Genomic DNA, 26,938 nt, shown 5'->3' with positions numbered 1-26,938 from the left:
CACTAATTGCTTTCTAATTTAGTGAAACTTGAAATGTTTGTCAGTGGATACACGGTTAGTCCTGCACAGTCAGAAACATCAACTTATTCTTAGTACTGTGTGCTTGCAATGAACAAGTTGTCCTAACAGAGTCACCTTCAGTCAGCTTTACTTAGTTTTTTAAGTTGTGGGAACTTATGAGGTTTTACGTTCATGTTGGGAGAAGAGAGCCAGAATCATCTTATTGTCACAGTATATAAGCTGTACGACTGTTTCAGGCTGATCCTTGGTGTGAGGCAGACTGTTGTCACACTGGGATCCTGTAAACTTGTCATTTCACCTGCTGAAGGAAATCTTTTTAAATATTTTTCTCCTGAATTCCTTCTGAAAACATTTGAACACAACAAATCGGTGACACGGCATCATTTTTCAGTTGGAAAGGAGAAAAGGAGGATTGGAGAAGCTCCTGACGGAGCTGCTGTCAGACGCCAGAAGTGGAGGAAACTGATTCACCCTCACAGAAGGCCTTCAAAATAAAGGTACGCTGAGCCTGTTATAGGGCTTTGGAGTTGACGTCACTGGAGCTGGGCCACGCCCCCTTTCCGCCATGACAGTAGGCTAGACACAGGATACAGCTTCAGCTATGGTTCGTACGTGTTGTGTTGTCAGTTGCAACGTTTGATCACACGATCGTGAAGGCAAGAAGCTGGATAATGGGCTCTCTTTTCATCGTTTTTCAACCTGGAGGCAACGTGAAGGATCCCATGTATCAGATATTACTAAACAAAGACGTCAGGCTTGCATTGCAGCGGTGAGACGAGCGGATCGAGTTCTGTGCAATCCCCAGCTTTTTGTTGGTTTGGTCTCCGCATCTTCTTTCCGGTGAGTTCTAAATTAATTCATATCACTATTAAAATGCTTTTAGTGTTATTTTCAATGTGCTGAGGTCATAGATAATGAGATAAAACATGCTAATGTGTGATGCTGCAGAACCACGTCATGTCATCATGTCGACTGAGTAGCTTATGATTTAGCATTATTGCAGGCAAACCAGCATATGAAATGGATGTAACAAATCCAGACTGGGCACCAACACTGCTCATGGGCCTCTAAAAACATACTAAATTGCTCTCATTGTACACTAATCCGCACATAACTTCCAGATGAATCACACACCTGTCATGTGCACTAATTTTATCTTACAGGCTTTTATGCAGCTGCAGAGTCTGAAGGTGTGCCCCGTGCAGAAGTAATTGATGAAGATCTGACAGAAGAACAACAACAAAATTACAATGTCATAGCTGTGGACAGCAGTTGTGTTGGACAAGTGGAGGTTGAGGTACCACCTGTAAATGTGGACAGTGGTGATCGGACAGACAGCATCACAGAAGCTAAAGGGCAGACGAAGCATTGTGTGTGCAATGAACAGGGCAGAGCAGAAATAAACACAACACTGCTTGATAAGATTGTTAAGGTTTGCTGTGTTTTGGTGAATATGTGCCCCAGTGTGGTTGTCAAACCAGCGCCAAATGAAACTTGCTCTTGTTGAGTATTCATAAAGCTGTTGTGTTGCATGTGTAGTTCATTGTAAATAATTGTACTTTGTGTGAAGTAATTTCAATAAAACAGAAAAGAATAGTATACATGTTTTTTTTGTTTTTTTATTCTTGATCTTATCACATGTACTTAGCAAGTACATAGAAATGAAATGCAAACTATTTACATGGCAACACACAGCTGGCATCAATCTTGAACCACAAAATGAAACATTACAGGCTATTTAGAGCAGCACATTGTTTGGAGAAGTATTTCCCAACAAGTTCAGGAAGACACACTTTAAGAAAGAAGTCTTGTGCTTGCTTTAAACGTGGTTCCCAGAAATCCACATCAGGGAAGATGCGTATGACAGGTCTCTCTGTGTCCACACAACGAGGTCACAGTGCAGTTTCATTCAGTCGTTGTGAGTGCAGTACCTGAAACACACAAAAACCACTTTTAATAAAAGGTCTGTAATGAACCAAGGCTAATATAGATGGTTTGGCTGTACGTGCAAATCAAAAACTGTAACAAGGAAGTTGTTTAGAAAGTTATCATGTTATCACGACAACGTACAGTTGTCGCAGCGTGGAGGCATAAAGATGGACAAATCTTGCACCCAGCCGTTCGTGAATTGGATGTGGGCCTCCAGGGATTTATAATTCTTAAACTGGTTTGCTGTGTATGCGCTGACTCCACAGACAAGGTATGCAAAGATCGGGATAGGACAAAGGCGGTAAGATAAAATTAGTGCACATGACAGGTGTGTGATTCATCTGGAAGTTATGTGCGGATTAGTGTACAATGAGAGCAATTTAGTATGTTTTTAGAGGCCCATGAGCAGTGTTGGTGCCCAGTCTGGATTTGTTACATCCATTTCATATGCTGGTTTGCCTGCAATAATGCTAAATCATAAGCTACTCAGTCGACATGATGACATGACGTGGTTCTGCAGCATCACACATTAGCATGTTTTATCTCATTATCTATGACCTCAGCACATTGAAAATAACACTAAAAGCATTTTAATAGTGATATGAATTAATTTAGAACTCACCGGAAAGAAGATGCGGAGACCAAACCAACAAAAAGCTGGGGATTGCACAGAACTCGATCCGCTCGTCTCACCGCTGCAATGCAAGCCTGACGTCTTTGTTTAGTAATATCTGATACATGGGATCCTTCACGTTGCCTCCAGGTTGAAAAACGATGAAAAGAGAGCCCATTATCCAGCTTCTTGCCTTCACGATCGTGTGATCAAACGTTGCAACTGACAACACAACACGTACGAACCATAGCTGAAGCTGTATCCTGTGTCTAGCCTACTGTCATGGCGGAAAGGGGGCGTGGCCCAGCTCCAGTGACGTCAACTCCAAAGCCCTATAACAGGCTCAGCGTACCTTTATTTTGAAGGCCTTCTGTGAGGGTGAATCAGTTTCCTCCACTTCTGGCGTCTGACAGCAGCTCCGTCAGGAGCTTCTCCAATCCTCCTTTTCTCCTTTCCAACTGAAAAATGATGCCGTGTCACCGATTTGTTGTGTTCAAATGTTTTCAGAAGGAATTCAGGAGAAAAATATTTAAAAAGATTTCCTTCAGCAGGTGAAATGACAAGTTTACAGGATCCCAGTGTGACAACAGTCTGCCTCACACCAAGGATCAGCCTGAAACAGTCGTACAGCTTATATACTGTGACAATAAGATGATTCTGGCTCTCTTCTCCCAACATGAACGTAAAACCTCATAAGTTCCCACAACTTAAAAAACTAAGTAAAGCTGACTGAAGGTGACTCTGTTAGGACAACTTGTTCATTGCAAGCACACAGTACTAAGAATAAGTTGATGTTTCTGACTGTGCAGGACTAACCGTGTATCCACTGACAAACATTTCAAGTTTCACTAAATTAGAAAGCAATTAGTGGAAACCTGATTATGATTCAAACAGAAGAATTCACAGCAGTTCCTGTAATGGCATCAAAATAAGCCCAACTTTTATTTTGAAATGCAAAACAGTATGCTTAGTAAGGATGCTTGTTTCCAGTCCAGGCATCACTGCCTGAATGACTGTCATAGATCGAGGTGGTCCAAATGTAAGTGCAGAAGAAAGTCTTTAACTTAGTAACAGTGGATGTGGGTTGGAGATGCAATGACCTTTGACCTGCAGGTGACCGTCTTCAAGATTCAAAGATTCAAGATTCAAAGTGTTTATTGTCATGTGTCACAAGAGAAAAGGCATTTCTCTGTGCAATGAAATTTTTTGCTGTCCACCCACAGATGCTGATTAATATATACAATAGAAATAGAAAATATATAAATACTTCTGTGACGGAGGACTCATCTCTCCTGGTGTCCTGCAAGCAAACAATCAGATTCTTTAGAACAACAACTTATTTTCTTTCTTAAAAACTGACACACGTGTAAAATACAGGATTATAACATCAGATCAGGGATCATGTTGTTCAGGTCATGATGCTGTGTGTGTCGCCGTGGGAACAATAATCATAGATTATATGGAAAAACAGAAAGTTTCTCCTGTAGAGGAGGAGGAGGAGGGTGGAGCTGCTGTTGATGCAGCATTCACTGAGACCTGTGATGTGTTTACTGACCTTTAACATTGAGAGTCACCACTTTCGGAGACCAAACCAACAAAAAGCTGGGGATTGCACAGAACTCGATCCGCTCGTCTCACCGCTGCAATGCAAGCCTGACGTCTTTGTTTAGTAATATCTGATACATGGGATCCTTCACATTGCCTCCAGGTTGAAAAACGATGAAAAGAGAGCCCATTATCCAGCTTCTTGCCTTCACGATCGTGTGGTCAAACGTTGCAACTGATAACACAACACCTACGAACCATAGCTGAAGCTGTATCCTGTGTCTAGCCTACTGTCATGGCGGAAAGGGGCGTGGCCCAGCTCCAGTGACATCACGCTCCAAAGCCCTATATCAAAAGCTGCAAAATTGGACATAAACCAAATTAAAATGTGAGCGGTGAGAGGTTACAGTTCTCTCAGTCACACTGATCGAGTGTTTATATGATAAGATACATGTTTAATACATAAAGTTGGAATTACAAGTTAGTAAGAAGGTTTTTAACAAAGGTTTAAATTAACCCTGAAGTTTAAAGGTGACAGAAATTTCAAGGTTTATCAAAGCTAACAAGGACATAGGTCAAAGGTTAAGATTAAGTGAAATTTTAAGCCTTTGTTAGTTAAACCAGATAAAATAATCAGAATTGGGGGAAAATCGCAAAGATGTTGTGATCAAAGCTCTTTTAAAATAGTTTGTACGGCATAAAGAAAAACACGTTTCAGTAAATTGTATGTTGAGCTAAAACCACTGTAGACACTGGTAGTGACCTCAGATCATTGTTACTGAGGAAGGAGGAATTCTGCTTTAACCAGTAAAGTGTTCTTTAACCGTACGACATTGATAGAGTTTGTTTGTGTGTTTGTGTGTTTGAGAGTTCAGACTGAAAGGTGTGTGTGTGTGTGTGTGTGTGTGTGTCTGCAGCTGTTCTTTGTGTTGTTGCTGGATCGTTGCCTCAGGGTGAAAGTTGTGTGTGTGTTGAACATGCAGACTAACAGAGACTGCAGCTGTCAGCAGCCACACACACTTTATATTCTTCAAATCAAATCACAGTGAAACATGTTCACTGACAGCTCAGCTTCAGCATCTTCTTCATGCTGTGACTGCAGCCGTTCAACTCTGTTTCTCTTTAACCCAAATCATCACAACATGGAAATATAATCATCAAAATGATGTGACTGGAAGGATGCAGCAGTCTGTGCTCCACCTTTCTCCTCCACACCTGCAGGTGGAGAACATGGATGCATGAATCTCTACAGAGTTCTTTGAATATTATCCATCTTATCAGTTTTCAGTCAACAAAAATCCTCACAGAGCCAAAATAAGCAGTTTGTATCCAACATAACTCAGCTGGACTCTGATGCTCCGTATAACAGCCACACATGAGTCTGGATTCACTCAAAGCATTGAACAAACTTTATTGTAAATGAAGCTTTTGGACATTTATTCTCTGATATTTGCTCTTCAGCTCGAGTCTCCATCAGTGGGAACATTTCCTGATTCAACTTTTCTTCTGTTCAAATCAAACTCCATGAGAATCAAAGTGTGAATCAGAGTCCTGATGATCAGATTCTATAGAAACATGGAGACTGTAGAGGATTTACACTCAATACACTGAAAAAAGTCTAACATGCAGTCATTCATTCAATCTAATAAGTGCCATTCAAAACAGAATAAAATCATTGATTTGATTGTGAAACCCTTTCTTTTTGCATTTTAAAATACCACTTTTGATTTGGATGAAACTAAATATCTGTACAAAGGACACAACGCAAAGTTTTTGATTTCTCTCAAAACATATATTTCTTTTCATGTTGAACAGATAGTATCTTTAATTTGAGTCAAAGTGATTTGCACTTGAACACGCCCACCAGAAATAGACCGGGACCCATTTTTATTCTGCATGGCTGCTGGAAACATCGTGTCACATCTTTGATTAATTTCATCTGAAAATAAATGTAAGTAAAGCCAAGTGTGTTACAAAAGCTTTTATAATTTGTATTGCCAAAATTGCAGAAAATAACCCCATTTAAGCTGGGTCGACAGCCACCCCCAATTTTTGCATGATTGTAGCTGCTAGCTACAAGCTAGCTAGCTATCCGGCGCGACGTTAGAACTGGTTACCAGCAACCGACCATCACTGTCGGGAATGCAAGTTAGGCAAAAAGCCGTTTTTTACCAGTATACTAACTAGCTAGCGTTACCACGATGCATCGGTGGTGGATACAGCTAGCTAGCATAAGTTCATAGTTCATAACATTCATAGTATAACTTAATTAATAAATTACAGTGGAGTGGACACTCACTGAAGCTCCGCTTCGTTTGAATTTTTCTGGTGAGCTCGCGGTTTCTAGACACAAGCTTGTGTTTGTGCGCGCACGTTTGTCTCTGTCTCTCTTCATATAAATATCTGTGTGTTATGTGTGTGTACACCGAGCGCAAAAGATAATTATTAATGTGCATGATTTAGAGACAGAAATAACACGCCAGCATATAAGATCAATGACATAAGACTAATTCCTTCAATTGACTTTCAGGCGCGGCTCGGAAAAATGTGCATTTTCTGAAGAAATTTTAATTTTAACAGCAAAAAAATGACCCTATGCCAAACTTAGTCGCTAATGGCTGGTCTGTAGACTGTTTGGTAAACCTAAATCAAATTATAGTACTAGCTTTTTATAAGGATGTGTATGTCATGTTACGTATTTCTTGGTTTTTCTATGTTATGTGTTTTATAGAGAAGTAACATTATTCTTTTTTTTCTGTATGCTTTCAGAACCACAGATCGCTCCATCCATTCCATGGCTGAAGCATACATTTTCATTTAATCTGAACAGGTATCATTTTGCATTTACACTGCACATCCTTTTTAAACATTTCATAATAATCTAGACCCTCCCTCATTATCCTCTCATTCACCTTGCTGATGTGTTGGCACTATTGTGTGCAATAATTGCTCTCTCGGCTTCACCCAGGTGTGTGCTCAGTGCTGGTTGTGTAGGGAGATGTGCCCCATTTCCCCTTTTCTAGTCTTCGTAATTGAAAAGCACTCTGAAAATCACTTTTGTAGTAGTAAGTAATATTGCTATTGCATTAGTTACATCCGTTGTGTGAGTTAGTAAGAGATCCTTGTCCACTAATTTCCTCTGTCCAGTTATAAATGCAGCAACATTTTCTATGGAGGGCAAAGGGAACATTTCATTTTGGTTGTGTCCTGTTATTTTGGAGTGTAACTACTTAAAGAGTAACTGAAGCCTAACAACTTGTTTTGCTTAGAAACTGTTATAATGGGTTTTTACAAGGCAATCTTTCAGTTTTGGGCAGTTTTTGACATTTCTGTGTAAACTTGTTAAATTCTACCCTTTTTGGTCTAACTCTTACACATGGTTTACATTGGCCACAGGAACACTTCGAAGTGGTGCGCTTAGGAAAATCATACATTGTTCGCAAGCTGAGGGCGTGGCATTGGGAGCATTTCAGGGCCTTTGAACTTCAAGTGAGCCCCAACAAGGACATTTTGCTTTTGGGGCCAGATGAACTGACAGATCCATATCCATTGGTGGATTATACTGTAGGAGGAATGCGTTTGATTACCTTAAAGAGATATATTCAAGTTTAAGGTCTGCATTGACATAGCACTTACAATTTTAACCTGATCATCTTTATGCCAACACAAGGAGATTGTAAATGGGAACTAATGCCTCCTCCCTCCCTTGCTCCTTTTCTATAGACATCCAGGACGTGTTTTGACATTAAATTCCTGCGCTACATAAGTAGTTTGTGCACAGTCTACATCAACCCTTCAACACGCACAGGTAAGAATGACAGTTGTGACTTGTAACATTTATTTCTAACCTGGTCTTCTCTTGCCTCCTGTGGTCTCCATGGAAGAGCATGTCCACAAAAAAGTCAAGGTTGGACTTAGAACACACTTTATCTTCTGTGCAATACAGGCTAGAAAAGTCCATGACATAACTGGACCACTTTTGGCTTTGGAAAATGTCCTTTGTATAGGATAAGGTGTGGTTGTACACACTAAACATGCAATCCAAATTTGCAGTCTTCTGTGACAGTACCCTTATAACATATGTTCAAAAACCTGCAGTGGGAGCTGATACTGTGTTGTGTCTCTTTCCTTTGTGTTATTTTATGTTGTAAGTTTTGTGTACACTAGCGCTGAGAGGCAACTTGATCCACAAATATGGCAAATCCCATACGACTCCTCATTTTGTTTAGTGACAATAGCTCTGAGAGGATGGATCTATCAAGGGTGCCAGACACAGTTGAAGAGCTCATTGAACAAGTTAAAGAGTCATGCAAAGTTGCTAGAGGTATCAGGCTGCAATATAAAGATGTAGACTTTGGTGGAACATTTGTGAACTTGAACTCAACCTCCATGATCACGGATCTTACCACCATCAAGGTCATACCGTCTGCTACTGAAACATTAATTTTAGAATTTGTAGAAAGTGACCTAGATACAAGCTCCATCTCAACACACACTGATGACACAGTCATACTAAGCAGCAGCTCCTCTGAGAAACTCCTCACAGAGCCCTGGCCAAAGGAGTTCAACATCCCACAATTCTCTTTTGAAACAGAAGGTCAACTTGAGAAAGGGAATGCGGAATACACAAAGGACCAAACCAGGCTCACACCTACATCGAAAATGTTCTCCGACATTCTGGAAAGACTGGCAGAGAATTTTCTCCTACAAGGCGTACCCCAGTGATGCAGACCTGAGTGACGTTGCGGAGGCTCTGACAAGGAAACATCCCTGCTTGAGGCAACCAGACTCCTTCAATGAGAGCTACGGATGGAAACTCAGACTAAAGACTAAGATGAGCAATTACCGCACTCAGCTTAAGTCACATGGACTTGCATCTGAGCTCTTAGTAAATACCCTCAAATCAAAGTCACGAGAAGATCCTGTTCCCAAGCCAGCCAAGAACAACAAAAAGGCAAGAAGAGGTGAGGCCAATTACTATCCTCAGACCAGCAGTGAGAATCCAGAAAGCCTAGAACTAGAGCGAATATCTCTCCTGACCGAATTAAAGAAGAGAAACAATGAGAAAACTGTACGAGAGAAGATGGCCAGGACCTTCGAATTCAGGAGGAAAGAGGTTGTGGATAAGAAGCCTGACATCAAGAATCTCTTGGAAAGATGGCCAGGTCTATTTCAGATGAAAGAGGTATAACTTTAACTTTTTTGTACTAATGCCTTTTATCATAGTTTGGAAATGGGAAATATATGTTTTGACTTTTTCTTGTTGGAAGTTGGTCTTTAAAAAAATGTATTGTACACTGTCTACTCATGTACAGATTAATGCAGAGTTTCTGCGGGTTACTGCAGTTCCCCTGCTAACCAGATTCATGGCCCAGCTGGACAAGCACTCCCCACAGCTACTTAAAATAATCAGAAAGAAAGGAGGGACAACCAAAGCAAAAACTGCCATAATCCTAGAGTTTCTTGATCAGGTAGGGTGTATATAATTAACTATTAACATGACAGTTAGCATTTTAACCCCTGTATCTAATGAGAATTTGTATCCTGTTACAGTTTTATTTTGGTAACGTCAGTGATTATGGCTGTGACGTTTTAAAATGTTGAAAGGCAGTGTGGGCTTTGTCCTTGAATGAATGAAGAGATTTATTGTCATTATACAAGTACAGAGCACAACTACAACAAAATTTATTTTGGAGACACATTTTCACTCTCACTCGCCAGATACACATACATACATATATACGTATAAACTTTTATTTAGGGACAAGAAAGCATATGCCGCTTTTCCACCGACAGAACACGGTGTGGCTCAGTTCACTTTAGCCCCCTGCAGACGCTTTTCCACCGCCTTTACACCTGATTGGCCCGGGTGTGTGTGGTGCCCACGTGATGTGATATAGAAGCGCTCCCACAAAAGGCTTTAAAAAAAACTCCCAGCAACCATACTCCACTGACTTTGGACCATGACGACTTCCTCCACAAGAACCAAAAATCAAACCAATCAAAATGAACCACAGACAGAGCAAAGTACAAAAACACACATATATCGCGATTGTTGTTGTTCTTCGGGCTGTGACGTTGCGGACAAAGACTTTTGCGCGCGACTTTTCATAGCCAGATGGGTTCGCCCCTGTTCCCAGTTACGTCCGCTTTATGTTTCCACCGCAACAAGCGAGTTCATCCGCGCTAAACTGAACTGCTCTCAAGCGCACCGTGCCGATTTGTCGGTGGAAAAGGGGCATTAGTCACCTCATGAGGATAGAGAGGTGAAAAAAAAATTCCTCTCACGCAGCATACTCTCCATATTGCATAGTAACAATTTTAACTGTTCTTGCAGGATGCTGATGCTGACATTAGGAGGGAGTGTATACTTAAATCTCTCATTATCTACCTTGGAGAACGTGTTGAGGAGTTGATAAAAGAATACATGGTATGTCCATATCTGTTCTGTCTCTACATGAGATGCAGTCTCTTGATGTAAATTTGACAACTCTGCTATTAAATGCAGTGATTAATGTAGAACAGCAACGATTAATCAACTCATCAAGTTAATATCTTAGGGTTCTGTATTGTTTTCTTTTTTTTCTTGGGCTTTGTGGAACATTTATGAAAATGTTCCACCATTGATTTAATTTAATGATTATGCAATTCACAATCTGATTAGTCAAATAATTGTTCTAATAGTCTGTGACCAAACAACTATCAAAATAGTAGTTTATTATGGTCAAAGATTTATCAGGTGTGCCAGACTTCAGTTCTTCACTTGTACATTTTGTTCCATATTTTAACTCAAGATATCCCAGAAAGATGAAGCTGAGGAAGAGCTGCAGAGTACCACCATGGCACTCTTCGTCTTCAGGGACAACTCAAGCCTCCTACATCAGCCTCGAGACATCGGGATAATCATTGATGGTGTGGAAGTCCTGAATGAGTTGCCTTCTGTGGCAGCTGGAGTGGCAATGGTCTTTGGACTCTGTTATGCTCTTAATATGGAATATCCACGAGGATTCAGGTTCACCTTTGAGGCTCTTCAAAAGATTATGATGGAGCTTGACTTTAACAAGATGACCTCTAAGATTCGCAAACTTAATTGTGAACTTAACACTGCACAGTAGTGTGTTTGCATGCATGTGTGCATGTGTATGTGCACATGCATGTGCATGTGTGCTTGGTTATTTTGCTTGGTTGGCCTGCAGTGGTATTCTACATTCAAAAATTATAAGAACACCCATTTGAAAGGGAGATTTAAGTTGATTTCATTGATACATGTGTAGATTTTTTTTTTACATTGTACAGGCACAGTGCACATAAACATTTTTGAGTACTTGCAAATTGGTTTAAAAAGAGTTTTTATAATGGTTTTATGCCAGTTTTAGACAGGTTGCAGGTTTTATACCAGTTCTAAAAAGATTGCAGGTTTTATACTGGTTTTCAAAAGATTGCAGGTTTTATACTGGTTTTCAAAAGATTGCAGGTTTTATAAAACAAACATTTCTCTAATCATTTCTGCCGTAGCACTAAATCTGTATATTACTAATCCTCTCTATTGATTATAGTTAAAATGGTTTGGAACAATAAATAATTTTGAAATAATTGGTTGGCCAACTGTCTTGTTTTTTATAGGAAATGCAGAGCATTTTTGAACTGAAATAAAATGAAATGTAAAAAATATAGTTTGAATATCCATCCATTCGCTTCCGCTTATCCTTTCCAGGATCGCGGGGGGCGCTGGAGCCTATCCCAGCCGTCATAGGGCGAGAGGCGGGGTACACCCTGGACAGGTCGCCAGTCTGTCGCAGGGCCAACACACAGGGACAGACAACCATTCACACCTAATGACAATTTGGATGATCCAATTAACCTATCCCCTCAAGCTGCATGTCTTTGGACGGTGGGAGGAACCCGGAGTACCCGGAGAAAACCCACGCAAACACGGGGAGAACATGCAAACTCCACACAGAAAGACCCCGGCCTGATGGTGGAATTGAACTCAGGACCTTCTTGCTGTGCGGCAACAGTGATAACCACCGTGCCACCGTGATATATGTAAATCAATTACCTAGCTTCAACACAAACATATTAGTTCATGTTAATTTGGTTCGATGTGAATACATTAGGTTGGTTAAATTTCAATATATTAGCTTGGTTCAATAATTAAAATATGGTTCTATGTAAAAAAAATCAATTTGGATCAATGCAAAATTTAAAGTTTCAGTCAAGTCTAGTAATATTGTTTATATCAACATAAAAGTATCAGGTCATATCAAGTGACTCAATTTGGATTCTATGAAGTCAAATATTTTGGATGTGACAATTGGACATAATTTTTTAAAATTTGAATAGGGTTATTCTTTTTACAGTGTATGTTCATTTGGTCCCTTCAAGAAAAATCAATCATTCATCAAATAAAATCAGTCGTTGATCGACTCAGTTTGATTGACAGGACAGATGATCAGAGGTGCAGAGTTTTTACCACCATAATTAGGACATGGACCGAACAATGGGTGGAGTTTGTGAGTGAAGGAGCAGCCAGTAAAGGAGTAGACCAGAGCTGCAGCACCTACATCATAAAAGGAGACCAGACCCTCCTCATAATCCACAAACACCCCCACCTTCTCAGGACCAGGATGAAGACAGAGGGGGAGTGGTGAACCAATAAGAGCTCTGTACTTATTTCCATTTCTCAGCCTCACAGTCCAGAAACCATCCTGAGGTCTCAGTGTGATTTGTCCCTTCCTGTTGATCGACTCTGTGGCCACTCCTAAATCCCAGTCAGTCTTTCCTTCAACCTGAACCTCAAAGTAAAATCTGCCTGAAGAGAAACTCTGCTCTCCTAAAACACAAGCACAGTAAGAAAATCTCTCTGGGTTGTCTGGAAGATTCTTCTCCACATCACCACAGTACACTTGTTTTCCATCATCAGACAGGATGAGCCATGGATTTGCTGTATCAGGATCCAGAGTCACATCCACCTCATACTGCTGCACCCTCTGCAGCTCAGCCTCAAACAGCTCCTTCTTCATGGGTTTCCAGACTGTCTCCTCCAGCTGAGCCACAGCTCTCACCACAGTCCCCTCATATGATGGTGGATGAACTTTGACCTCTGTCCAGTCCTTGCTGGGTAGAGCAGCTTTCAGGGAGGAGAAGCTTTGGAGGAGGTGGAGGTGGTCTTCAGAGCGTGAGAGCTGCTCCACCTCAGAGCTTCTCTCCATCAGCTCAGAGATTTCCTGTTCCAGATCTTTGATGAGACCTTCAGCCTGTTTCTCTGTTGTTTCCTGTTTGTCTTCGATCTCCTTCATGAGCTCCTTCAGGCGTCTCTCAACAGACTCCATCAGAGCAGTGAAGACCTGAACACCTTCTGCTTTCTGTCTGTCTGCAGCATCTTTACTCATCTTCACCGACTCTGTGATCTCCTGAATCTTCAGTCGTCTCTTCTGGATCATCTGCTGAATCTCAGCCTCTGTCTTCTCCAGCTCTGCCTTCTTTCCTTCATATTCTTCTCTCAGAGGAACAAACTCGTGGTTCTTGTGGTCTAAAACAGAGCAGAGCACGCAGACACATGTCTGGTCGGTCTTACAGAACAGCTCCAGAGGTTTATCGTGCTTCGTACACATCCTGCCTTCCAGGTTCTCCACAGCATCAATCAGCTGATGTCTTTTCAGACGTTTCACTGTCAGATGAGGCTCCAGGTGAGTCTGACAGTAGGAGGTCTGACACACCAGGCAGGACTTCAGGGCCTTCAGTCTGGTTCCAGTGCAGACGTCACAGGGAACTTCTCCTGGTTTGGCAGCTTGTTGCTCTGAGCTGCTGCTGCTGGCTTTCTGCTGAGCTTCACGTCTGAACTGAGCAACCATCTCAGAGATGAAGGTGTTGACCCTCAGCTGAGGTCTAGTGTAGAAAGTCTCTTTACACATGGGACACTGACAGCTCTGATTCAGGTCCCAGTGCTGACTGATGCAGGTTTTGCAGAAGTTGTGTCCACATGGTGTAGAGACTGGATCAGTGAACACATCCAGACAGATGGAGCACAGAAACTGATCTTCAGATCGCAGATTGCTGGCAGCAGACATGTCTGCACTCTGAGGGAGAAAGAAAAGAAACACATTTGATTCAAAATTCACTTTAAATTTCATTTTTAAAAAGAGAGAAACAAGCGTCAGTAGTCTGAGGAGCTTGGAAAGAAAAGCGTCTGGACTTTTATTTTATTAATACTGGACTTTTGGAAGAACCCCCTCCCCTGCAGCCTCTTATCGTCAAAGGGGTGGAGGTGGAGAGGGCAAACAGCCACAGGTTGCTGGGACTGCAGGTTACATCAGACCTGAGCTGGACTCTCAACACCACAGCAACAGTGAAAAAAGCCCAGCAAGGCTTTATTTCATTAGGCTGCTCAGGAAAGCTGGCATGAACCACCACCCTCTCACCCAGGCCTACAGAGGACTGATAGAGAGCATCCTCACCGCAGGCATCACTGTCTGGTATGGAAACACTACACAGACAGAGAGGAAGGCTCTGCAAAGAGTCATAAAGTCTGCAGAGAGGATTATGGGAACAAAACTTGCCTCCATGGACCTGCACATACAATCTCAGAGACAACAGAGCGGACAGCAGCATCACACACAGAACAAGATTCTTCAATAGCTTCTTCGACTGTTAGACACTGAGAGGTTGATGGCTCCGTGTCAGAGCACTGGCCTCAACGAAAAAGTTATCAATCGTTCTTTTCATCTTTTCTCATTACCCACAGCTACATCCACTCCTATCAGGCTGCTCACCTCCTGCACTTTCAAACGTACACACTTAGGCCTGCAGGAATATTTTATTTATTTTTTATTTTATTTATTTAGGACAGTGCATGTTAATGAACATAAATGTAAAAAAAAATTACATGAATGTAAACATGCCAGATTATAGCCAAAGGCTAATTCCAATCTGTTGTCCTTAAACATAAAAAAAATAGACATAATAATTCATAAAAGTTCATCATTCATTCATAATAAAAACTCCATCACCAAACTTACACATACACACCATTCTGTTCCCAAATAAAACATTAAAACTATACAACTCATACATGATCACACACTTGATTTGTCCATAACCAGTTTTTAACCTTTGCCTTAAACAAGTTGAATGTCGCGCATTCTCTAATGGGTTGAGGAAGACTGTTCCACAGATGGCCACCCTTGACTGAGAGGACGTTCTGCCCAAATGCTGTCCGTCTGTGGGGTATAAACATGTCTCCTCGGATTGTAGCTCGAGTGGTCCTGTCTGAGCTTTCTTTATGCCTAATGAACTGCTTTAGTGGTGGTGGAGCAAGGGAGTGTAAGACTTTATATATTAAACAGACTCTTTTAAGTTTCACTAAGTTATTGAAGTTCAGTAATTTATGTTTTTTTAACACATGACAGTGGTGGTAGGAAGTCGGTTTTTTGTCAAGTAGTTTTAAACTTCTTTTATAAATGTTTTCAATAGTTTTAAGTGTTGTTGGACAAGCAAGGGACCAGGACGTCAAACAATAGTCCATATGAGAGATGATCATTGAGTAAAAATACGTTTTTGCAACATTCATATTAAAATTATTACGTATATGATTAAAATTTTGATTATTAAATTTAAGTACCTGGGACACTTTATTTATGTTACTCTTGAAGGATAATGTTGGGTCTAGAATGACCCCAAGATATTTAAATTCTGGAGCTAATTCAAGCTCTACTCCATCCAGGAATATGTTTGACTGCTTCAAGTTTAAGGGGCGTTTTCAAAAATACATACAGACAGTTTTTGAGGTGTTCAACATTAGGCATGAGTCCTCCAGCCAGCTGTGCATTAATGCTAAAGCAGCTGTAAGATCTTTTGCCACCTGCTGGACACTATTTGCTTGCGTATATCTAACTGCATCATCCGCATACATTTGAGCAAATATATTTGGACAGACTTCAGGTAAGTTATTGATAAAAAGAGAGAACAATAAGGGCCCAAGAACAGATCCTTGAGGAACCCCTGTATCACAGTCTAAATATGGAGATTTAACCCCATCCAACACCACACACTGTTTCCTGTGTGAGAGATATGAGGCAAACCACTGAAGAGCCTGACTGGAGATATTAAACTGAGTCAATCTGGACAACAATATCTGATGGTTTACAGAGTCGAAAGCCTTCTTCAGATCTAAAAATACAGCTCCAACACAGGGACTGTTGTCCAGCAGGCTCTTCAAGTTCTCCACTAACATACACAGGGCAGTATCCGTGGAGTGATGTGCCCGAAAGCCAAACTGCAATGGATGGTTGGGTGTTTTCTAGGTGAGCAGTGAGGAGTTTAACCACCCACTTCTCAGCTATTTTAGATACGACCGGGAGTATGCTTATGGGGCGATAATTAGCCATGTCAGTCTTGTGTTCAAAAGACATATTCAAAACATGAGTGGTTGGACGTACAAGCAAATCCATATGTTCCTTTAGGAAATTTGTGTTAATACCATATACATCAAGTGCTTTTGATTGTTTTAAACCTGTAATTAGTTTAGCAACTTCAGTGTCTGAAATATGAGTGATGGTGAACAAATTTTGACCAACATCATTTACATTATCAGAGCATACGACTGAGTCAAAGCTCTGACTGATCTCCTTTACAGATGAAATAAAGAAAGTGTTTAAGTTACTGGCAATAGATAGAGGCTCTCTAACAATAGAGTTATTTACATAAAGTTCAATTGTATTTTTACTTTTGTTTGAATGACAGCCAAGTAATTTATTTAAGTGTTGCCAGATAATTTTACCATTACCTTTGGCTCTTTCAACTATATTTATAAAAAAAATTTGCTTTGGCCTGTCTCAAACTTCTTGTTACTTTGTTCCGCATTGAAGTAAATCTCTGTCTATCCAGAGTTAGACCTGTTTTCAGGAACTGTTTTAGTAATTGATCTCTTGTTTTCATTAAATTCTTGCACTCTTTGTTTAACCAGGGCAAATTAGATGTTGTCTTTATTTTTTGTCGACCTCTAATGGAGTATGTTGATATAACATCCTTGACAATGTCAGTGAAGTGACTGCTGCAGAATTGTGGATCATCACTACACAATAAAGGCTCCCAGTTAACTGATGCTGATGCTAATGCTTCTGCTACATTTTGTCGCTGACTTCTTGGTATAAATTCATAAAAGGATCTCCTATTAGATGAACTATGAAAGTGATTCTTAACCCGTGATTTTATAAGTTTTCTAGAAAATAATATAAAATTGTGGTCTGAAATACCAGTGATAAAATTATAAGATTTAATAATTCGCTCGGGCTTATTACTGAAAAACAGATCTATTTTAGTTTTAGAATGTCTCGTTATTCTATGTGTTGAGTAAAGTTCAAAGTCTCCATTATGTCCTTGAGTGTTTTTCTGTCCTTTTCACAGTCCCAGTTGACATTAAAATCTCCCATTACAATTATTTCATTAGACTTATTATTTATAGTATGATATTTAAGTAATATCTGTAGTTGTTCATAAAAAATATTCTTTGCAGAAGGAGGGCGATATAAACAGATCAACGTAAATGACATTTCTGGGGAAAGAGTGATTTTAACAGAAATATGTTCTATTTCGACATCTATTGGTGAACTAAGTAAAGAGCAATCCAGGTGTTTTTTTTACATACACAAGTATTCCTCCTCCTCTTGTTCCAATTCTATCCCTTCTGAATACTGTGTACTCTGGAAAGACAACCGCAGATTCAGGAGAAGAACTTGTGAGCCAAGATTCAGAGATACCCAAAATAGAAATATTGGAATTGCTTAGAATATGTTCCAGTTGCTCATGCTTTGGTAACATACTGAGAATGTTAATGTGTCCACATAGAAGCCCCTTTGGTTTATTTTTAGTGTCCCAGATTACTTTAGCCTGATTAAATGTCTTGCAGATATTTGTTCCTCTGTAACTTTTAATAGCAGGATTTCTTGTCCTTTTGTTGACAATGCTATGAGCATTTAATGATGAGAAACCCTTTAGCAGCCGAGGTGGGGGCCCAGGCAGCCGAGGCGGGGGCCCAGGCAACTGAGGCGGGGGCCCAGGCAACTAAGGCAGAGGCCCAAGCAGCTGAGGTGGTAACCCAAACAGCAAGAGTGGAGGCCCGGACAACAGGGGCATAAATACTATTAGCTGCAGGTGTAGCCTTACTAACTGGGACGGTGGTTGGAGCACAGTTAGTTGAGGTGGAAAGCAATGCAGAGATAGCTGTGCCCATAGGCTAACTAGGCTAATTAGTTGTAGCCAGTCCAAATCACTGATGTTTGAATTAGGTCCAGGATTTAGTTCTATATCACCAGCCAAAAGTAGCATCAGAACAAGTTTCAGAATCTCCAGCGATAGTTGTGGTATATTTGATTGTTCATGTTTACCTGGGGGTGGTCTAGCATGACCAAAATCCAAGAATCTTGTGAACAAAAGATGTTGACTCCATTTGGCTGGGAAAGTGGTATAATTATCCAGCTTTCTTGGACATGTCGAACTCCACAGAAGATGAAAATGTATAAAAACAAAAAGACAAGTTGATGTCAAGATCCAGGGGTTTTTAGATGGTTTTTTAGGTGGGGTTTTTTGGCAAAAGCACAGGACCTGCCAAGCTGTGTGTCTGCACCCTAGCAGCCATCTTTTTGCCCTCCAGGGTCATATCTGGACCACGGCCAATCAGAGAGGTCCTGACTTCTCTCTGATTGGTTTAGCCAACGATATGGGCATAATGTGTTGTTGACCACACGGAGACTTTCAGATTTGCAGAGATTTCCTTTTGTTTTTGCTGGAATGGCTGGTCATACCGGTGTGACCTAGCATTTGTTTAGGCTACGTCCACACTAATGCGGTTTCGTTTGAAAAAGCACTGTTTTCTCTCCGTTTTGGCCTCCACACTGAGACGCCGTTTTCTCCAAGGAAAACATTTTGAAAACAAAACGAGACGGTGCGTTTGTGTCACAGTGTGAACAGTGAAAACAGAGACTTTCTAAAACGATGATGCATGTTAGTCATGTGATGCAGTCATGTGACCAATTAAACAAAGATAGTGGAGAGCATTATACAGCAGCAGTTTTGACAGGCCTATTAAAGATTAATATCAGTCTGTAAATGCTCCACATAGCTTTTCTTCAAATTCTTTAATTCTCACTCGCTTTTGCAAGTTTGTACTTTTGTGTTACTCGCAGCAACAACTCCACCTCATTGTTAGTCCATTTAAAAAACTCGGTGCTTTTCCTCCACCTTTTGCCGCGAAGTTTAAAAGAGCCGGAAAGTAAATAAATGGCCGAAAGAAATGAGACCGGTCCAATCGTCTTGCGTTTCACGCATGCGCAGGACTGGAGCGTAAGCGTTTTCGGCCGTTTTAATGTGGACGCGCAAATCTGTGAAAACGACAGAAAACGCTACTGTGGACACGGAGTGCTGTTTTCAAATCTATCCGGGCGAGTGTGGACGTAGCCTAAGTCGCACCATGGAGAAATGAGGTGGCGCTCTAGAGCCCTGATGAAGTGAACAGAGTGAAGATTTGTGTAGAAACAGGAAGTGTGATCAGCTGCACTCACCACTGTTGCTGAGAGAAACCTGATGGACTCCAGTGAATCTTCTTTTAGAGACAAACAGGACTCGACTGCAGCTCTGCTGCTGCTCTCTCACACTTTCACTTCTGCAAAATGACGTTGAACTTCTCGTCTTTGCTCCGCCTCTTCCTTTATCAGCCGGTCTGTACTCTGACTGTGTGCAGCGGGTGGGAGGAGTGAGGAGTGGTGTGTGGGTCACACAGTAATGACGGCCTCAGGTGATCAGGAGAAACTCACCTGGATTTCCTTTCTCCACAGCAGACTGAGAGCTTCAGGTGGACCCTGAAGGAGGTCTCAGACACAGGTGGTAAAAGTACACACAGTGTGTACTGAAGTAGAAGTACTACTGTTAAAAATACTCCAAGTACTATTTCAACTTCTTTACTCAAGTAAAAGTAAAAAAGTACTGGCTGTGAAATGTAAGAGAGTAAAAAGAGCTGATTGAAGAACATTTCTAACACATGTGTTTATACAAAGCTAACTGAACCATGTGCTGCATCAACGTAATAATAAAATAATATTATTCACTTTATTTCTGTCTAAATTTGAATTCTAATAAATATTTTAGCTTGAAATAAGTGAAAAAAATCTGCCAATGGAACAAGTTAAAATTCTCTAGTTTTTCTCTGGTTACAACACCAACTGTCTGCCATCTATAATCCAGTTTTGAGTTCCCTTCACAGATGCCTTAACGCCCACTCACATCCTGGGCCATCTGACCTCAGGAAATCACATGATAGGGTGGGGCCAGGTTTCATAATGAGCTCACCCGAAACCCTGGCTGATTAGGACCCACACCCACTTTCACACCTTGGCTCATGTGATTAGGTAGAGGATCATCAGGGGGTCCTTTGTCCCCCTTTGGGGGGAAACTCCCACTGGGTTTAAATCTGGGACTCTCCACCATTTGACCCTTGGAACTGAAGAAGCTTCTCGGATGAGAGGTGAAATGTCTTCAGGCAACTCAAGAAGTCCAGACGCTTTTCTTTGCAAGCTCCTTAGTCTCTCTGGTTTCAAGATTCACTGTCTTGAAAAAAGTTCATATATCTTACAAAATGTTGCTCTGTAGCTGATTGTGTCTTATTTTAAGTGTAATAAGATATTTTGACAAATATACTTGGTAAGATTTTGAGTTTTTGCAGCGCATCAGAGATCTCTGTCCAGAAGAGCTAGTTCATGCATGTATTACTTCCAGGCTGGACTTTCGTAATTCATTATTATCAGGAAGTCCTAAAACTCCCTGAAAAGCCTTCAGTTAATCTAAAATGCTGCATGAGCACTAGAACTGTTAAACTTACTTTATTGTTATGATTTTAGTTACATGAAATACTGCATCAAAAAGAACAACACAGTGATCACAGACATGTTTATGCCAACAAACAAACATGAACCCAGAAAAGCCTTTAAAACAACCTGCTGTGGTTTGGAGTAGAGACTCCTGAATTTACCAGGTGCACCTAAAGGCAGCACGTACTAGAGTTTCTTTGTTGCTGATTTTTGTTCCACAAACCAAAAGAAAAAAAGAATCAACCTTTAATATATTTTCATGTGTGTTTCAAGCACTGTGACATATCACACACACACACACACACACACACACACACACACACACACACATGCTGAGTGTGTAAAGCTGTGACACAGCAGCTCACTCAGTCCAGTCCAGGTAACAGACTCACCTGTTAGCAGCAGCTCTCCCCTCACAGAGCTCAGCTGCTTATTTTAGTCAACAGGAAAATGATCTGTTAATATTATGGCTACAGCAGTCTGTCAGGGCCGTTCAAGGACACAAAGTCACACACAGGTTTAAACTGTTAGACTCATGAATATCCACAACGTTAGATTTTAGATGCACATTTATCTTTAATGGGAGCAAACGGCCTGATCAAGGTCTTAAATAATCAGGCCCCATCTTATCTTAATGACCTTGTAGTACCATATCACCCTCTTAGAGCACTTCGCTCTCGCTTTGCAGGCTTACTTGTTGTCCCTAGAGTATTTAAAAGTAGAATGGGAGGGAGAGCCTTCAGTTTTCAGGCCCCTCTTCTGTGGAACCAGCTTCCAGTTTGGATTCGGGAGACAGACACTATCTCTACTTTCAAGATTAGGCTTAAAACTTTCCTCTTTGCTAAAGCATATAGTTAGGGCTGGACCAGGTGACCCTGAGTCCTCCCTTAGTTATGCTGCAATAGACGTAGGCTGCCGGGGATTCCCATGATGCCATGATTCCCATTCCTTCTTTCACCCCAACTGGTCGCAGCAGATGGCCTCCCTGAGCCTGGTTCTGCCGGAGGTTTCTTCCTGTTAAAAGGGAGTTTTTCCTTCCCACTGTCGCCAAAGTGCTGCTCATAGGGGGTCATATGATTGTTGGGTTTTTCTCTGTATCTATTATTGTGCGATCTGCTGTACAATATAAAGCACCTTGAGGCGACTGTTGTTATGATTTCGTGCTGTATAAATAAAATTGAATTGAACTGAACAGAAGAGTGCAGTCCTAGGAACAGCAAAGATACTGTGCAGGACCCTCAAGCTCTGAGGCCTCTGGTGGATAATGTCGGGTTTTTGATTCACTTTCGGTTTCTTAATGATTGCGTGTTTATTGAAGATGATTCTGGGTTGTGTAGGTGCCTGAGATATTTCAGAGTTTCTCTGGTAAAGGAGCAGAAGGATGGACTCTCATCATATCTCTTTATACATGACATGATTTATTAGTCTGATTGCATTATTTAGCAAATACTCACTGAGACCTGTGACTTGTTCACTCACCTCTGACACTGAGCATCACTACTCTCTGTAGCAGCATGTGTCCATCCTTGTTGTAGACGGTGCAGGTGTAGACTCCACGGTCAGTGAGGTGGAGGTCTTTCAGGGTCAGACTGAGGTCTCCCAGAGAAGCATGGTATCAACTGTTCAAAGACATTAATCATTCATATATAGAATATTTTCATAATCCAGGTAAAACTGTGCCAACCACAAGCTTCTTTGTATTAAAAGAAAAACACGACTTATTTTGAAATTAAAAACTCAGTGTTAACTTTACATGTGGTTAGAAGGTGAGCGAGTCATCAGATAAATAGATATTTATACGTGTGAGCCAACTCTATTTTATTACCTTCAAGAGCGATTACTGACTCAATCATTTGGGCCCATTTTTCTTGATTTGGAAAACAACAGCTTTGTTTTGTCTGCATTGAGATCAAGTTTAAGCTGAAGTGATGAGTGTTGGACAGTAAAAATTACTTTCTGGAAGGAATCAATGTCTTGGACAAGAATTGAACCACAGCTGTCAATAACTGTGTCATCAGCATAGAAATGCAAGCTTGCATCTGACACATTTAGTCAGAGATTGTTAATGTAAATGATAAATAGAAGGGGACCTAATACAAAGCCCTGTGCACTGTAACAGATTCAGAACATAGACCATTAGATTTAATGCAATGAGACCTGTTACTGAGGTCATTAGAGAACCATGCTCTCTCAGCAAGTCCTGACTGGAGGAGTCCAAGTTTTAAAATACAATGATTAACAGTGTGCAATGCTTTTGATAAATCAATAAAAAGAGATGCACAGTGTTGTTTCTTATCAAGTGCAACAGTGATATCATTTACCACTTTCACTGCAGAACGTCTGTGGATTATTTTCTCAGTGGTGACAGACAAGTAATATTCGGATTTAGCTTGAACGCGGACATTGCAGACTCGGCTATCCAGCTAACCGGATTAGCATGCTACCGAGCCGACAGAGAAGCCTCCTTATCTGGTAAGAGCCTAGGCGGTGGTTTGTGTGTGTACAGCAACAAACAGTGGTGCACAAACTCAACTGAAGTGATTTGCCACTGCTCACCACAGGAGGGATTTTTAATAGTGAAGTGTTGCCCGTTTGATCTACCAAGACAGGCATTTCTGCTGCACACAAAGGTAACTGAATATCATTTCTTCTTTTCAGGTTGGAAATGTGTCCAGACTCTAACATGACCCACGGGCTCCATCCTTGGGATTTATGAGGAACAGGGAAAATGATCAGGAGAGAAGCAACAGACTGACTGACAGAACTGGAACGAGCTCATATAGAATCAGCTAAACAATATTCTGGATAAGCAAATAGAAGCTTAAATACCTCAGACAAAACTATTTTGAAAACGGCCCCAAAGCTAAAAAAATAACAGCATGGAAACTGTGCAAACAATTAACAGTTAGAAACATTAAAAATCCACCTGCTTATTGCTGCAAACCCAAAGATACAGAAGAATCCTTTTGGTCCTCCTTTGTCACTTGCCTGCTCCTCCTCTGCCTCACCTCGTGCTGTCATCCTGGGGTTGCATTGAAAGTATTCCCCACCTAATCCCTTATCTATGTAATGCTGAGCTTTGTGCCCCTTTTAAAAAGAAAACAAGGAGAGAGCGCTCCAACATACACCCTACCAAAGTTACTAGAATTATAGACCTGCCACCAACAGGTCAGCAGATCTCCCAGCAGCTCCATGGAGGGAATTTCACCTCCACAGATATTTTTTTACTTTTTGTTTTTTTGTGGTTATTAGTGACTCCAGAACTCTTGCAGCTGTTAGTAATCACAGCAAGTTTCACAATCCCAGCTTTAGTTTTCCACTCACCCTTTATTTACAGACAGACATCGGGAACATTGTCAGCTCTGTTTTGCCTGTTGATGTTTTTGTTTTCACATTTTTGGGTTTAATCCTTTTAAATAAACTATTAAAAACAATCCATGTGTCAGAGCCTTGTTTGTGGTGATTATTGTAGATTCAAGATTCTTTATTTGTCACATGCACAGTTATACAAGTACAACACGCAGTGAAATGTATCCTGACACGCTCCTGCACTGTGCAAAAGGGACAGAAGAACATTATATTATATACATTAAGTACACAAAATATACATTGATGTATATATTATATACACTGTAGGTGTTGGAGCTGTTATCGATGAAACACTGTCCTTCTCCCTGCCGTCTCTCTTCATGAGATCCTCCACCGATGGGCCAAAGTAGGCTGTCATTCCCAGAATAGTCCCAGGTCTCTATCTTACAATAAAACACAGACCTATCTCTCCTTCCTCCTCTTCCTCCTTCATCCTCTTCCTCCTTCATCCCCTCTGAAGATCCAGAAAAGGGTTCAAAGAGTCTCTACTCCCTGTCAAAATTCGCCGAGCCAGCAGCAAAAGAAGCAGCAAACTACGCTTCACATTTGATCAATGTCCTCATGAATTTCCTCTGACTTTTGCTGTTTTGCTTCCACCACGATAAAAATCACACTTCATACACAGCTCTTTGTGTGTACTTGAAGAACAGTTTCCATCTCAAATCTCTGTTTTCTGCATTATTCATTCGCTTATTACCCACCAGTCTACCGTTGTTTACAGCGCTGTCGGCCGCTGTCTTTTTCTTTTCTTTTTCTTTTTTTCACTTAAATGTCCTCGGACAAGAAAGCCTAATTTCTGCTGTTCAATACTGAAGAAATTTAAACTTTTTAAAATTATGCAAAATTGCAGAATATTGCAGAATATTTTTAAGGTTATCTGCTATAAAAAGTCAGACCAGGAAAATCTCCTTCATGTTTTTCTGTGTTTTATTCTCAGTTACTTTTACACAAAGGCATCTGCTGTGATGTTCACAATTCTGATGAAGTCTCACAAGTGTCAGTACTGATAAATGATCAGAATTATAATATTTCTGACTGTCTGAGGCTAAATTGAATCGAATCAGGACTTTGAGAACCGGAATCGAATGGATTATAGAAATCAGTGATGATATCCAGCCCTAGTGAGCAGCCTAGGCCTGACAGAAGTGGATGTAGCTGTGGGTAATAAGAAAAGATGAAAAGAACTATTGATAACTTTTGTGTTAAGTTAAGGCCTGATCCGTCTGAAATTCATAGTCAGTGCCATCAATCTTTGAATGCTGAAAAAACAGCAGTGTATCCAGAAAACACACTTCATGCTGCAATAAATGCACTGCCCAAGTGTCCTCTCTCCCCACTGCCTTTCAGCAGCAGCAGCAGCAAACAGGTCGTCAGAGGAGGCCAAGATGATGATTAAGTTTAACATTTTCTACAATATTGACAAAGCACTTTAAGCACAACATTGTTAGTTAATAATTTAGAAATGAATATTGTCTGTATGGACTTCCCCCCAAAGAAAGTGCACATGTAAAACTGCGGTGTTAAGTGATGTGGTTGAAAAATTTGAGTGCGCCTAACTTTTGTGCCGGTACGCCTAAATTTTTAAAGTTAGGCGTACCGGTGCGCCCATGTCAAAAAGTTAGTCTAGAGCACACAGCACAGCAGCTACACACCAGAGATCAGCTGAGCCGCCTGATGCTCAGATTAACTGGAGACGGTCAAACAGATGTGTGACAGACTTTAAGGAGCTGCTGCCAACAAACCAGCAAATAAACACTGAATATTTCATGTGTGACATTTGTGAGTTTACCTTAAACACAGTCCGTCAGTCTTTTTGCTCTTGAACAATAAAATATTAAAAACTGTCTCGAGTTTATTTGGTGATGTTCTCATGCACGAGGCGAAAACAGCAAACAAACGTCACAGTAAATCTTTCCAGCTGATGTCGGGCATCCTCCACCTGCTGAATCCACTTCAGCCTCTTCCTGCTCATGTTCCTGTTTAGAGGCACAGTCAGTCTGTACAATGGAGAAAACTGAACACAGGAATATTTGGATTTTCCTCTTTTTCTCTGCTCATGTTCAACTTGTCTGATTCAAGCTGGGAATATTTATTAGAATTCAAATTTAGACTGAAATAAAGTGAATAATATTATTTTATTATTACGTTGATGCAGCACATGTTTCAGTTAGCTTTGTATAAACACATGTGTTAGAAATGTTCTTCAATCAGCTCTTTTTACTCTCTTACATTTCACAGCCAGTTTTTTACTTGAAATACTTTTTTTTATTATTTATTAATATTTATTTATTATTTATCAATTTTTTCAATTAATTATCAATTTATCAATATTTATTAATATTATTTTTACTAAAAATAATAATAAGAACAACTGGAATGTTTTGCTTCTATAACATTTTTCTGTCATCATTTTATTATAGATTACGTGTAAGAGTTGTTAAGTGTGGATAATTAAATAATAGTTTATTGCAATAGCAAGTTGTGCCTTGTTCTCAGATGTACAGCAAGTGGAGAGTGATATCTGAAATGAGGGGATGGAAGGAGGAAGAGATGCAAAGAGTGATTCACAGGCAGAGCCTTGTTTGTTTCTCAGTTTTTTGTT

The 26,938-nt window shown here is 40.6% G+C and overlaps 2 protein-coding genes across 4 annotated transcripts; one reads left to right on the top strand and one right to left on the bottom strand.

Annotated features, from left to right (window-relative positions):
- The first annotated feature begins 581 nt into the window (after positions 1 to 581).
- Positions 582 to 11,674, top strand: LOC134616363 (uncharacterized). Of its 3 annotated transcripts, XM_063461228.1 has the most exons (8): positions 582 to 861; positions 6,878 to 6,938; positions 7,505 to 7,721; positions 7,832 to 7,916; positions 8,703 to 9,293; positions 9,424 to 9,579; positions 10,446 to 10,538; positions 10,903 to 11,673. In XM_063461228.1, the coding sequence occupies exons 5-8, from the start codon at positions 8,724 to 8,726 to the stop codon at positions 11,221 to 11,223; spliced, it is 1,140 nt and encodes a 379-aa protein (XP_063317298.1). In that variant the 5' UTR covers positions 582 to 861; positions 6,878 to 6,938; positions 7,505 to 7,721; positions 7,832 to 7,916; positions 8,703 to 8,723; the 3' UTR covers positions 11,224 to 11,673. The 3 variants fall into 3 exon arrangements, with proteins under 3 accessions (XP_063317298.1, XP_063317289.1, XP_063317280.1); XM_063461219.1 differs by lacking the exon at positions 7,505 to 7,721 and having other exon boundaries at positions 8,261 to 9,293; positions 10,903 to 11,674; XM_063461210.1 differs by lacking the exon at positions 7,505 to 7,721.
- An 845-nt stretch (positions 11,675 to 12,519) lies between these two features.
- LOC134621728 (E3 ubiquitin-protein ligase TRIM39-like) lies at positions 12,520 to 19,788 on the bottom strand. The gene is made up of 2 exons (XM_063467968.1): positions 19,666 to 19,788; positions 12,520 to 14,187 (listed from the first exon to the last, which is right to left on the bottom strand). The coding sequence occupies exon 2, from the start codon at positions 14,176 to 14,178 to the stop codon at positions 12,520 to 12,522; it is 1,659 nt and encodes a 552-aa protein (XP_063324038.1). The 5' UTR covers positions 14,179 to 14,187; positions 19,666 to 19,788.
- Between the last annotated feature and the right edge of the window lie 7,150 nt (positions 19,789 to 26,938).

This window comes from Pelmatolapia mariae, linkage group LG3_W (assembly GCF_036321145.2).
Source record: "Pelmatolapia mariae isolate MD_Pm_ZW linkage group LG3_W, Pm_UMD_F_2, whole genome shotgun sequence".
Taxonomy (NCBI): Eukaryota; Metazoa; Chordata; class Actinopteri; order Cichliformes; family Cichlidae; genus Pelmatolapia; species Pelmatolapia mariae.
This window is presented reverse-complemented; position numbering and strand designations above follow the sequence as displayed.